Genomic DNA, 12170 nt, shown 5'->3' on the forward strand with positions numbered 1-12170 from the left:
TGTACTGCTAGACCTCAAGCTTACTCCAAGCTCATGTCAGTATCAACCCTTGGTGCTTTCCCACTTTGATCCCATCCATAAATCTCTGCCACTGTTCACTTTCAGTTATTGTTTTAAAGGTTTCTTTGCCCTGCCTGCATCTAAGTTATTGATAATGTACGTTTGTTTGATTTTTTTAAATAAACTAGTCACCAGTTTGGGAAAAATAAAACCAGAGATGTAAAAAAAGAAGGAAAAAAGAAGCTAGATTTAGTGGCTGCTTGTAATGCACTTTGTAGACAAAAAGTGCTATAGAAGTGCTAACTATCCAACCCAACAGAACACATTTGCAATGCAGACTTTTTGGCTGCTAAGGTAATATGCCAAATGCAACAGTAAATCCTCAACCATTTGGCAGATCACCTCAACACAAACATTACTGAAACCAAGAAATAAACAAATCTGAAATTATTTTTCTGAGATCCATTTGCCATGGAAATGCTCAATAAATATCATTCAAGGAAGGGTGGCGGTTCAGTGAAATGCTTGAGCTTCAAATCTTCTCCATCCCCAAATAATGAAATAATTCATTAGGATTTCTAGATTTCTCCAATTTAATTTACAGTCTGCTTTGCAAAAGTCAAAGCAATGACTAGTCTGAGGTGCCAGCGTCCATTCTGAATATGCACTCGAAGGATTCACTCACCAATTAACATTGATTCTTTCTGGTATTCTTTGCTGAGGTGGCAGCGCTGGGTCACACAGGACACGTATCTCTCCAGAACATACCAGCACATTTCATAGTAGAAAGGATAACGGAATTTGGCATGCACCTGAAAGCAAGATTGAGACTGTCAATCCATGTGGAAGGGAGAGAAGTTTGCAGCACAAGGGCCAGTCATCATTTTCATCATGTTATCAAGAGCACAAACGGTATGCAGGAGGGGGAGGGGAAAGAGGGTGGGAGCCGAGTGAGATGTATGTGTTCAGCATACAAAATGAGGAGATTGCCTGCCTGCCTACTATGATAGCATCATTTCTTGGTTCACTAATTTGTACCCTCTTGGGTTGATGGGGGAAGTGAGGAGGGTGTTGTGGTCTTGGGAAATCATGAAACTGATGCATGGCCCCCTAAGGTATTACTGATCTACTGTATAAACATAGGGTGGTCACATACAGATGTTAGTCACTAAAATTCAAGTTAAAATAAATGTGGGTTCTTTTGATTTCCTAAAAATTATTCCATGATTTGTCAAAACAGCATTATTACCTACAAAGAGCCAAGCAGGAAACTCGATCCTTGTCAACTCAGGTCTTTACAATACCACCATTTGATTAAACAATGGAACAAAAACAAAATTTTGATTGTTGGTATATCACATTCAAACATTAAATACAAAAAAAATGGCCCCTACATTTGTTCTACTCTTAATATTTTGGTAGTCAATCAACTTTTGCCCTGAATCAAACAGAAAAATGGGATTCTACCAAAAAATTCTGCCAGGATATCCCCTTCCCTTTATCTCCCAGCCTTGCCGTTTTCGTATTAGACGCTGATTTCTCAGTGCTGTATATCTGTGATATTTATTTCATGTTTAAAAGAAAAAGAAACTGCTTTTTTTTCCCCTCTAACAGTTTTCCAAGTAAGGGAGGTCTCTGTGCCAAGGAAGACACTGTGGAACCTCCAATTTGGGAATACGTGTGTACATTTGCTGTGCTTGAATACATATGTATATTTGCTGTGTTTTTTAAAAAAATGAATGCCATATACCTTGCATGCACAGGTACTTACACTGAACAGTTCTTACTCCTTCAGGCACTGAATTTGCATTTTGTGAGCTGGATAAAACCTAGCTTGCATACATTGCAGCAAGATTATGTGACCTGCTCTTAACACATTCTATGCAGTTTAACTTCTCACCTAACCAACAGGTCTAACACATGTCTGCCCACCATTAATGAAAACTGCATTGCACCAGAAAGGATCATTATCACAGGCAGTCCATTTTCTTTAAACATGGGAGTCTAAATAGAACGACTAAATACAGCATCTGGAAACTCATGCTGGCACTTGGCTGTGCAAAACAGACATTTACACACCTGCCTGCATGATCTGAGCATCCACCTGTGGGATTCAGATGTTCTACTAAAATGTCCACATTTGAAAATTGTGCCCAGAGTAGATAGTCAAAAAACCTTGCATCTGCTCCCATTGTAGGGGAAACTGAAACACTTTAAACAGTAAAACAACATGTCATTAAGGAAACTAAGTGCATTGCAAGGTAGAGTATAAGTAATCCAAAGTGTTCACCAGAGCTGAGACCTCATAAACTCAGCACAAATGTAGCTGGCAAATCTGAACCCAGATGCTGTCAAATGTTGCTGAGAGAGATGCAACTGATTGCTGCTGCATCGTTCCAAACATTCCCTAAGTTGTGTGTTATACAGCACTGTACTTCTAAAAAACCAAAACCTAGATGCGAGAACAACATTCAACCTCAGGGCATTATAGTATGGGAGAATCCTTTTTCCTTTTGGTTTGGTTACATATCAGAAAGAAGAGATCATGTCACTTATCACTATTACAGAACACAAGGGAAATTAGCCATGCTAAAATATATGCTAATAAAGGAACTCAAATTTTTCCAAGAGAGCACTGCAGGAAACAAAATTTGCAAAGAATTGACTTACAAACAGGAAGCCGCCTTCCACCCCTCAGCCTTCAAAAGGTTTTCAGCCACATGCCTGGGAATATTAAAGACATCATTGCTCAACATTTGTTGACAGATTCTGAGCTTCACCAAATTTAGTTGTTACCAATGTTAATTCAATGTGAAAGACAAGGCAGTAATGCATGCAGTGCTCCCATTATGTATATCAATCTTTAATATTCAATTTGAGTTCCTAATTGCCTCACTATCAATGTTCCAACCCACAGCAAATCCCTCCATGCCTCTGTAATTCACTATTTGCCTGAGATGGCTCTGCTTTCTAAACCTTCAAAAGTAAGAGCTACCATATATAGTAATAGATATTGTACAAAGGTCTATGGTGCCTTTTGCTGTAGAAGTAAATCTAAGATTGACAGTGGTTCAAAACTTTCTTAAATGTGCTTTATGCACATTTATGACCTTCCTAGATATTTACTAGTTGTAATAGATGTGAACTGTATGATGTACATGCCCATACCTTTTCCCATTGTATATCCATAGGTCAAATGAACTTTTAAAAAAAATAATTATGAAGCCAAAAGTTATCTGTGATCAGTTTACAATTTACTATCTAATGTATCTTCTGCCGGGGGACTAAATCCTGCACCAGCAGGGGGATGGACTGAATAATCTAATAGACGTTTTCCAGCTCTAACTTCTATGATTAATAATTTACTATCCACTGAATACATTTTTAATTATTCCTGTACAGTGAGAAAAATTCTCTCTGGAATATGATAGTTTCTACAGTTCAAAGTGAAATTATTTTAGAGACTTACACAAAAAACTAAAAAAAACCAAGCACATGCGAGGCACGTTCTCCCCTAGAAAGTATTAGTTTCTTCCACTATATCTATTAAAAAAATCATTATATCTTCTACTCGCATTGAATCATTCTCATCGTAATATTTTAAAACAATTTTTTAATTCATTTGGGAAAAAAATTAATTTATCAATTTTAAATTTTAACTTTAGGTTCCAGAAAACAGAATCAGTAGTAAATACCATCATCTGTGAGTGACCACCTTACGTATATATTTTGAATGCTTGTATATTCATACAGGTTCAAATACATTAATGTGACTAAATCTAGATCAGCTGAGAATAGCTTAACATTTATTCTCCTTCGGTAATACTGAATCTATAACACCCCTAAGCCAAAATGATGAACCTTTGCAGTTACCCAAGCTAGTCTAGCAGAGAGCTAAACGAGCTTGGCCTATTTGACTAGCTGTTAATTGGCCTCTAGGAAAGGCAGACTGCAAAATGAAAATCTCTACAAACTCCAAGGCTAGAGAATAATTGTTTACCTCAACTGCACATTAGAAGCTGTTTCCAACAATAGACGTGTTTTATATTACTCCTTAAAAACTATTTTAAATGGCTATAACCCTCTTTAAAAATCTCCCAGGGATATGAGAAATTAAGATAGAATAAGCATGACAAGTGTACAAGCTAGGGGGTTTTATTGGGCTCTAAATCAGCATTACCATTTCAGCGATGTATTATCCTTGTCTTAGCTGCTAAGACAATAACAACTGCACCTAGCATAAAAATGGTTTTGAATACCAGCAATCAAAGATGATTAAGCATTATACAGCAGGTTTAAACACAGTGAAACCTCTGTAAAATTGCTCTGTGCAAAATCAAGAGGGGAAACACACCCAGATTACACTTTGATCTGAGTGTGGCAATTACTTTGTGAATCACATCGTGTAATTTACTTCTGTGTTACACACAATGGAAAGATCAATACTCAGGAGAAACCCATCTGCAGTCTGTTCACTGGCGAACTCGCTTTCAAGTACATTAAACACGATCTGGCTATACCACTCAGTGAGGATTATTCAAATAAAGAAGAAATTACAATATTTGTTCCACAAAGTAAACTGAATAGTACATTCTGGCATTCTGTTCATTTTGAAAACATTTACTCTTAAGAGAAACTTGTATAATGATTTCAGGATTTTTTTAATCACCATTTTACAAAAAACATATGTATTTTTATTTTCTCTGTCACATTTTATTGCAGGTCAATTCATTAGCATAGGGTTGCATACACACCTTTGTTATTGTAGGATTACCTGTAAGCATTTGATTGTTTACATGTCTTTGTTATTGTAGGATTGCTCAGGAATGCTGGATTGAGTATAATACATTGTTATCATATAGCTGCATTGAGTGCTGAGTTTGTTGCTGTAGGGTTGTTTGATTTCTAGGCCATTGGCAGACTTTTTTTATTTTTTTCCTTTTAAGCACTGAAACATTTATTTAGGGGGAAAATGATAAAGAATTACATGTACTTTGCAGAAACAATCTTAGACGAAACCTACAAAATTAAAGGTTAAAATGTGGGCTTCCAATTTGGAAAGCATCCTTTTCCAAACAACAATTTAAGGGAGATTTTCAAAGTTAAAATGGCAGGTAGGTGTCCAACTTCTCAGTGCAAGTTAGACACCTAACTGCTCGCTGGGACTTGGCCAATGTCTCCCTTAGTGTAATACTGATGAACATTTGAAAAGTCAAGAGCCACCCAAACTGCCTTGGAAGAAAGAACCTGATTTTCAGAGGTGCTGAGCATCCACCACTCTGATTGAAGTCAATAGGAGCAGTGAGTGCTCAACTCCCTAGGAAAGTAATGCTCCTACTCTTCTATTGCTGCAGTAATATTATCGGTCTCTTTTCCATCTTCTCCATGGCTTTCTATGTAATTCATTCACACGCTGTTTCTGGTTTACATCTTTCCTCCATAGCCCTCTTCTTCCCCTTGTCTACGCCACTGGTGACAGGTCTACTGTCCTCATCCCCCAGATTTCTAGATTTTCTCCTCTCATTTACATCCAGGCTCCAATATACCCCTGCCAATCTTTCTGCTACAATCTCTCTAAAATCCTTCCTTTCTGCTCTACCACGAATACCATTCGCTAGGCCTTGTTCACCTCTGGCCTTGATTACGACAACCTCCTTCTCTGTGGCTTCCCTAGAGTTCATCTTACCTCCCCCTTTGGTTTACTCTAAATGCTGTTGCTAAGATCAGCTTCTCCTCCTAGCACTCCCCTATTCAAATCCGTCCACTGCCTTTTACATCAAGTTTATGCTTCTCATGCTCCCCATCAAGGCCATGCACAATTCCACTCCTGCCTTCGTCTCTGTTCTTGATTCCTCCTACACCCACTCTCACGCCCTTCGTTCTGCCCAGATCTCCCTTTTAACTGCCCCTTTCTGCCATGCCACCTCTCCCGCTGAGAATTCCTTCCTATGTGCCAAATACTCCCTCTCTCCAAATTCCTCCAGGAAACCAATACCTTTCATCAATGCTTAGCAATACAAGACCTGTCAGCCTTTGTATCCCCTGGAAAGTAATAGAGTAGCGTCCTGGTGTCCGAACACTGGAATGAGAGAGGCTGCATGGAAAAAGGCTTTTCATGCTGGTGAGGAAATGGTGTAGAGTCACTAAGCAAAATGTGCACAATTGAAGCCGAGGCCCTCACCCTGCGTATTGTGTCTCTGTTAGAAGTGTTTAATTTAGACTGAAATCCCTAGGGGCAGGGATCATGCCCTCTTGTAGGAATGAACAGCACTGAGAATACTGCTCGTTTTCAATAAATTACAGTATTAAATAAACCTTTTCTATATGGGAAAGATTTACTAGTTATTCTAGTATAACTAACACACACCCTCTCTCTCAGTGTAGACACTTATTCCAGTATAAGAGTGGTTTATTTCAGTTCAGCTTAAATCCCTTCCCAAGTGATATAACCTAAAATGAACAAAGCCAATCTTACACTGGAATGAGGGTGTCCACACAGGGGGTTATACCAGTATAACTGTATCAGGACTGTATATAAGAACGACCAGACTGGGTCAGACCAAAGGTCCATCTAGCCCATTATCTTGTCGTCTGACAGCGACCAATGCCAGGTACCCCAGAGGGAATGAACAGAACAGGTAATCATCAAGTGATCCATCCACTGTCATCCATTCCCAGCTTCTGGCAAACAGAGGCTAGAGACACCATCCTTGCCTATCCTGGCTAATAGCCACTGATGGACCTATCCTCCATGAATTTATCTAGCTCTTTTTTGAACCCTGTTATAGTCTTGGCCTTCACAACATCCTCAGGCAAGGAACTTACATAAACTGATGTTTGAATATCTACATTACAATACTGTGGCGGGCTATCCAAAAAAAAAACAAACAAAAAACAAAAGAAAAAACACACACACACACACGGCAACTAAAACAGAATCACACTTTTGAGATTTTTATGAGTCTTATTTTATCTAGCTACAAAATAATTATAGCTATTAAGTAACTAGGATCCTAACCAAAGGCCCAGTTCTCACCCTCCAAGCGTAGAACTCACACAGTCACTTACTCCATGATCTGATACTCTCTCCACTATGTGGGTGTTTTGGCCATATGTGTGGACTCAATGCACGCCCCGCCCTCCACAATTCCCAAAGTTTCTCCTGCACTAGCGCAGAGCTGCTGTGGAAGAAAGCTCTGCAGAGTGCAAACAATGAGTAATGTAGTTCCCTTGTGCAGCTTTTGTATGGCTCCCCCATCCCACTCTGGGAGCAGAACCATGTTAGTTCCATTAGTTCTCTGGTCTTCTTCGCTCACACCAGGAGGGGAAAGTGTACCCTAAAGGGCAATGTACCTCCATGCAAAAAGGAAAGAAGTTTACACTGGCGGTTCTCAACTAGGGGTCCGGGACAACCTGGGGGGCCACAAGCAGGTTTCTGGGGTGCCACCAAGCAGAGCTGGCATTAGACTTGCTGGGGCCCAGGGCAGCAAGTCAAAACCCCATCAAATGCGGCTGAAGCACAGGGCCCAATACCCTGCCACCCGGAACTGAAGCCTGCACAACTTAGCTTCACGGGGCACCCTGTGGCATGGGGCCCAGGCAATCGCCCTGCTTGCTACCCCCTAATGCTAGCCCTGGCTTTTATATGCAGAAAAATAGTTGTTGGCGCACAGGTGGGCTGTAGAATTTTTATAGCAGGTTGCGGGGGGGGAAGGGGGGTGTATCAGAAAGAAAAAGGTTGAGAACCCCTGGTTTACACTACAGGGGGTCAACAGGGGGACATAAAACCAGACAAGAGACTCAACAGTGACTAGTCAATGGGAACTGGGGGCAAATAGGTGAGCAAATCCCACCAAGAAAAGCCAACTTGGAGGGTCTTGTTGCGTGGCATTTACCTTTCTTGTTCCAACCACTGTGATATGGAGATACCGCTAGTTCTCATCTTTCAGAAAGGGACATGAAAAGGATTTTATACACGATACTGTCAAGGAACTGCATGCTTAGAAAGAGAATCAAGCATCCTTACCCTTGTTCTGTCCTCAATTTCATAGATGCGAAGCTGCATGGGAACATTAAAGCTATGCAGGATATTTCCACCAAACACGAGAGAATCTACTGGAGTATAAACTGCATGTATCCATCCTAAAGAGGAAAAGCAAAGAACTGAGAATGCCTCATGCTATGTAGGATCACAAATGACTTTACAATCAATCACAAATTCTCATAGACCACCAGGAGGAATACAGATATTATTAGTCCCATTCTACAGACAGAGAAACTGAGGCACAGAGATTAAATGACTTGCTCAAGGTCACACTTCAAGACTGTTGTAATAGCAAGACAGTGTTTGTATGTGTGTATAGTATAACAACTCTGGAGACTGAATTCCTCTATTTAGCCACAGAACAGAGACAACATGGGTGGAGGCTAAGCAAGCTTCCCTTATGCTGCTGCAACAATGTGAGTCAACCACAACCCATAGATGAGAAGGAAGTTCACTCTCCATAGCCCATTCGGCTCTTAGTCTCTCTTCTGACATCACCAAACAGGGGCACAAATCATGTTAACAGTGGTGGCAGATCTGTGATGTGCAGATGGATTGAGACACACCAAACTTATATCACACAAGCCCCCAAACAGCCATCAGACAGTAGCAACTTCAGGTCACTACCAGCCATCCTGTAGAGATGAAAGCTCCATATCCCATTACCAATTCTTCGAAACAACTGAAAATCTTTTTACTTGGCAAGTCCTTAGTGTTTCTCCCACTACAGCTGATGAGATTGCTAACAACTCAGTCGTGCAAGGAAAGTTCCCTTAATTGACTCCAAAGGGAGGAGAGGATGCTCACCATCCAATCAGATCAAGCCATAGCAGTTCAGGCAGCTGGCTTCTCTGCATTCCTTCCTCTGCACTGTTTGCCTGTCACGTGATTAGCTGACGCATGGGATACACAGGACTCTAGACTCTGATCTCAGCAGTGACAAAGGAATTGATCCTATTAATGATCTGGGACCCCAGGAATTTGTAACATTAATTCTTGTTTTAAATCATAAGCATTTCAATTAATAAACCAGAAAGCAGGGGCATAAGGGGCTGTCAATTTCTTCCAAACTGTGCACTGCTTCCCATTAAAGCTGGGGAGGTTTTCATTCGTCTCAGGATCAGCGAGGCAGCAGGAAAATGCAACCTGGGCCTACAGGGTGAACTCTCCCGCCACAAGGCACAAAAGCATTTCCCCTGGTAGAGCTTGCAGACCTGCTGGGTTATGCTTCGGAAGCCCTTGAACCATCATATATGACAGGACACTGGCTCACAGTGCTTTCACTGAGAAGCATTCAGTAGTTGAGGGACCGAGAAAAAACTCAAGTTAAAATTTTCTCTCCGGGAACACAAAGCCTGGTTCTTGATACCTTTTTCTGACTTTACGAATCTAATTCCACATGATGAATCTAATGAAGCGAAAATTACAGGTGCCCAATGGCAACTCTGGGTTATTATTGCATCTTTCTTACAATAGGTATAGTAAATTCCATCACTGACTCACTCACAATCAACAAGGAAGTTTGTCACTCCAAATCAGTCTAGCTTCTTTCCTTCCTCACAGGGCAACTACTACAAGAAATAATACCCTAGTCTGGGATATGCATATATAAAAAACTGCTGAGTAAGTAGGGTAACCTAGCAATCAGAGCAATAGATTGGGAAACAGGACTCCTGTGTTCTGTTCACTGCTCACCCACAGGCTCTGTGTACACTTGGGAAGTCACCTAACTTCTCTGTGCTTCACTTTCCCCACCTGGAAAAGAGGGACAACACTTATAAACTGGCTTGGATGAAAGCTGCAATTGATAGTGCCCACGAAATTTACAAAACCACAACTGAGTAAAGAAGATTTTGACATCTCTAATGGTCTTTTGCAGCACGACTATAAAGCCTCTTCACAAGCAGATCAGTGCACCATATCACATTAAATATATCACTTAAACATATAAATGTAATTTAAAAGCTTTCCATAGCCATATGGAGGTGTGAGAAAGAGAGGGATCCTAAATAAAGTTATGGAGCTTGGAGTTAATTGCTTTTACCAGATGATCAAAGATTCAAAGATTCACATGACATAAGGGAAAGGGTTGGGACTGTGCGTAAAAAATTAAGCTGCTACCAAGTCTCAGAAACTGACATGTTGGGTAGAATGGGGTAGTATCTGGCAACTCAGGGTCAACCTACTCTGATGAGGTAGGTATAATTATTTCCATTTTATAGATAGGGAAACTGAGGCTCAAAAAGATCACAGTGAAGCAGTGTCAGAGATGGGAATAGAACCCATGAGTCCTGACTCCCAGTCCTCTGATCTAACCATTAGAATCTTAGAATATCAGGGTTGGAAGGGACCTCAGGAGGTCATCTAGTCCAACCCCCTGCTCAAAGCAGGACCCATCCCCCAATTAATCATCCCAGTCAGGGCTTTGTTAGGCAACACTCCTCTCCTCACAATACATCGCACCACACTGAACTGTACACACTGGATTTGATTGCTTTATTAAGGAATTTTATAGTGCTGTCAATTGTTCTAGGTTATTTAAAAAATCTGTTGTCAGAGATTTACGACTGTAATGTAAAAATTCACTGAGCTGAAAAAACTGTTACTAACCTTTCCATAACTGTTGTTCTCCAAGATGCGCTGCACATGTGCCTTCCACTGTGGGTGTTTGCACACTCCAGTCCACAGTTCTCAGAGAATTTTCACCCTCAGCAGCATCCGACGGAGCAGCCTGAGCATGCCCTCTGCTGTCTCGTGCATATCACACAAGCATAAAGGGTCAAGCCAACCCAGACACACCCCGCCCCCCTCCGGAGTTCCTTCCTACTGGAATTACTCCAATAGCAATGGGAAGGAGGGTTTATCGTGTTTTGCATGTGCAAAACATCTAAAAGAACAGCAGTTACAGAAAGGTCAGTGATCATTTCTTCTTCTGCGAGTGACTGCACATGTCCATTCTACTGTAGGTGACTCACAAGCAATTTTATTTGGAGGCAGTATTGGAATCTATTTGAACAAGGACTGGAAGACCACTTGTCCAAATTTAGAATCATCGGATTGTTGAGAAACTGCATAGTGCGAGGTAAACGTGTGACATGCGGACCAGGTTACTGCTTTGCAACTGTCTAATACACATGAGCCAGGCCACTTGGGCTCTAATTGAATGACCTAATATGCTATCTAACGGCTCCACAGTAGCCAAGTGGTAACATGAGCAAATACAACTGGACATCCACGCTGAAATCCTCCGTGTAGAAATTAGGCTGCCGTTCATGCTGTCCACAAATGCAATAACAACTGAAATGAAGATCTGAAAGGTTTAGTCTGTTCCACATAAAACACTGATGCTCTTCCAACATCTAGAGTCTGCAATAGCTCTTCTCCCTTGTTACCATGAGTCTTTGGAAGGAAGGTCGGTAAGTAAATTACTTGGATAATATGAAAAGAGGAGACCACTTTTGTAAGGAACCTTGGATGGGCACAAAGGTAAACTTTATCTACATAAAAAAAGTATACAGAGGATGTGATACTAATGCCCTCAACTCCCCTACTCTCCTGGCCAATGTAATGGCTATTAAAAATGCTACCTTCATTGAAAGGTGTAACAGACAGCAAGTCACTACAGGGCTGAAGGGAGGATCCATCAGCACAGTTAAGACTAAATTCAGGCTCCATGGTGGAATAAGACTCTGTATGTGTGCGAACACCTTGTCCAAGCCCTTTAAAAACCTTACAACCATTGGACTGGAAAAAAGGAAGTGTTTATCCACAGGAGGGTGAAATGCCGACATAGCTGCTAAGTGTACCCTAACTAAGCTAATCACTAATCCTTGATGTTTCAGGTACCAAAATAGTCCAGCATATGCTGAATAGAACCAAGACAGGGGAGACACCTTTCAGCCTTGACCAGACAGAAAACCTTTTCCACTTAGCGAGGTAAGCTGTCCTCATTGATGGTTTTCTACTATTCAGCAGTACCTCCTGCACCTCTCTGGAGCAGGACTCCTCCACCAATGTTATCCATGAAGTCTCCAGGCCGACTGGTGAAGAACCTTAAGGTTGGGGTGGAAGAGGTGGCTGCGATTTTGTGAAACTAAGTCTGCGTGAAGCAGGAGCAATGGGGGAC

The 12170-nt window shown here is 41.1% G+C and overlaps 1 protein-coding gene across 4 annotated transcripts in view; it reads right to left on the reverse strand.

Moving 5' to 3' along the window:
* KDM2B (lysine demethylase 2B) overlaps positions 1-12170 on the reverse strand; it is a 176010-nt gene that overhangs the window by 76042 nt on the left and 87798 nt on the right. For all 4 annotated transcript variants that reach the window (XM_073313300.1, XM_073313301.1, XM_073313303.1 and 1 more), the window contains 2 exons: positions 8027-8142; positions 686-812 (listed from right to left, as the gene is read on the reverse strand). In XM_073313300.1, the coding sequence (XP_073169401.1) occupies positions 686-812; positions 8027-8142 (243 nt within the window). The remainder of the gene's footprint in view (positions 1-685; positions 813-8026; positions 8143-12170) is intronic.

Source organism: Lepidochelys kempii, chromosome 15, assembly GCF_965140265.1.
Source record: "Lepidochelys kempii isolate rLepKem1 chromosome 15, rLepKem1.hap2, whole genome shotgun sequence".
In the NCBI taxonomy this organism is placed as follows: Eukaryota; Metazoa; Chordata; order Testudines; family Cheloniidae; genus Lepidochelys; species Lepidochelys kempii.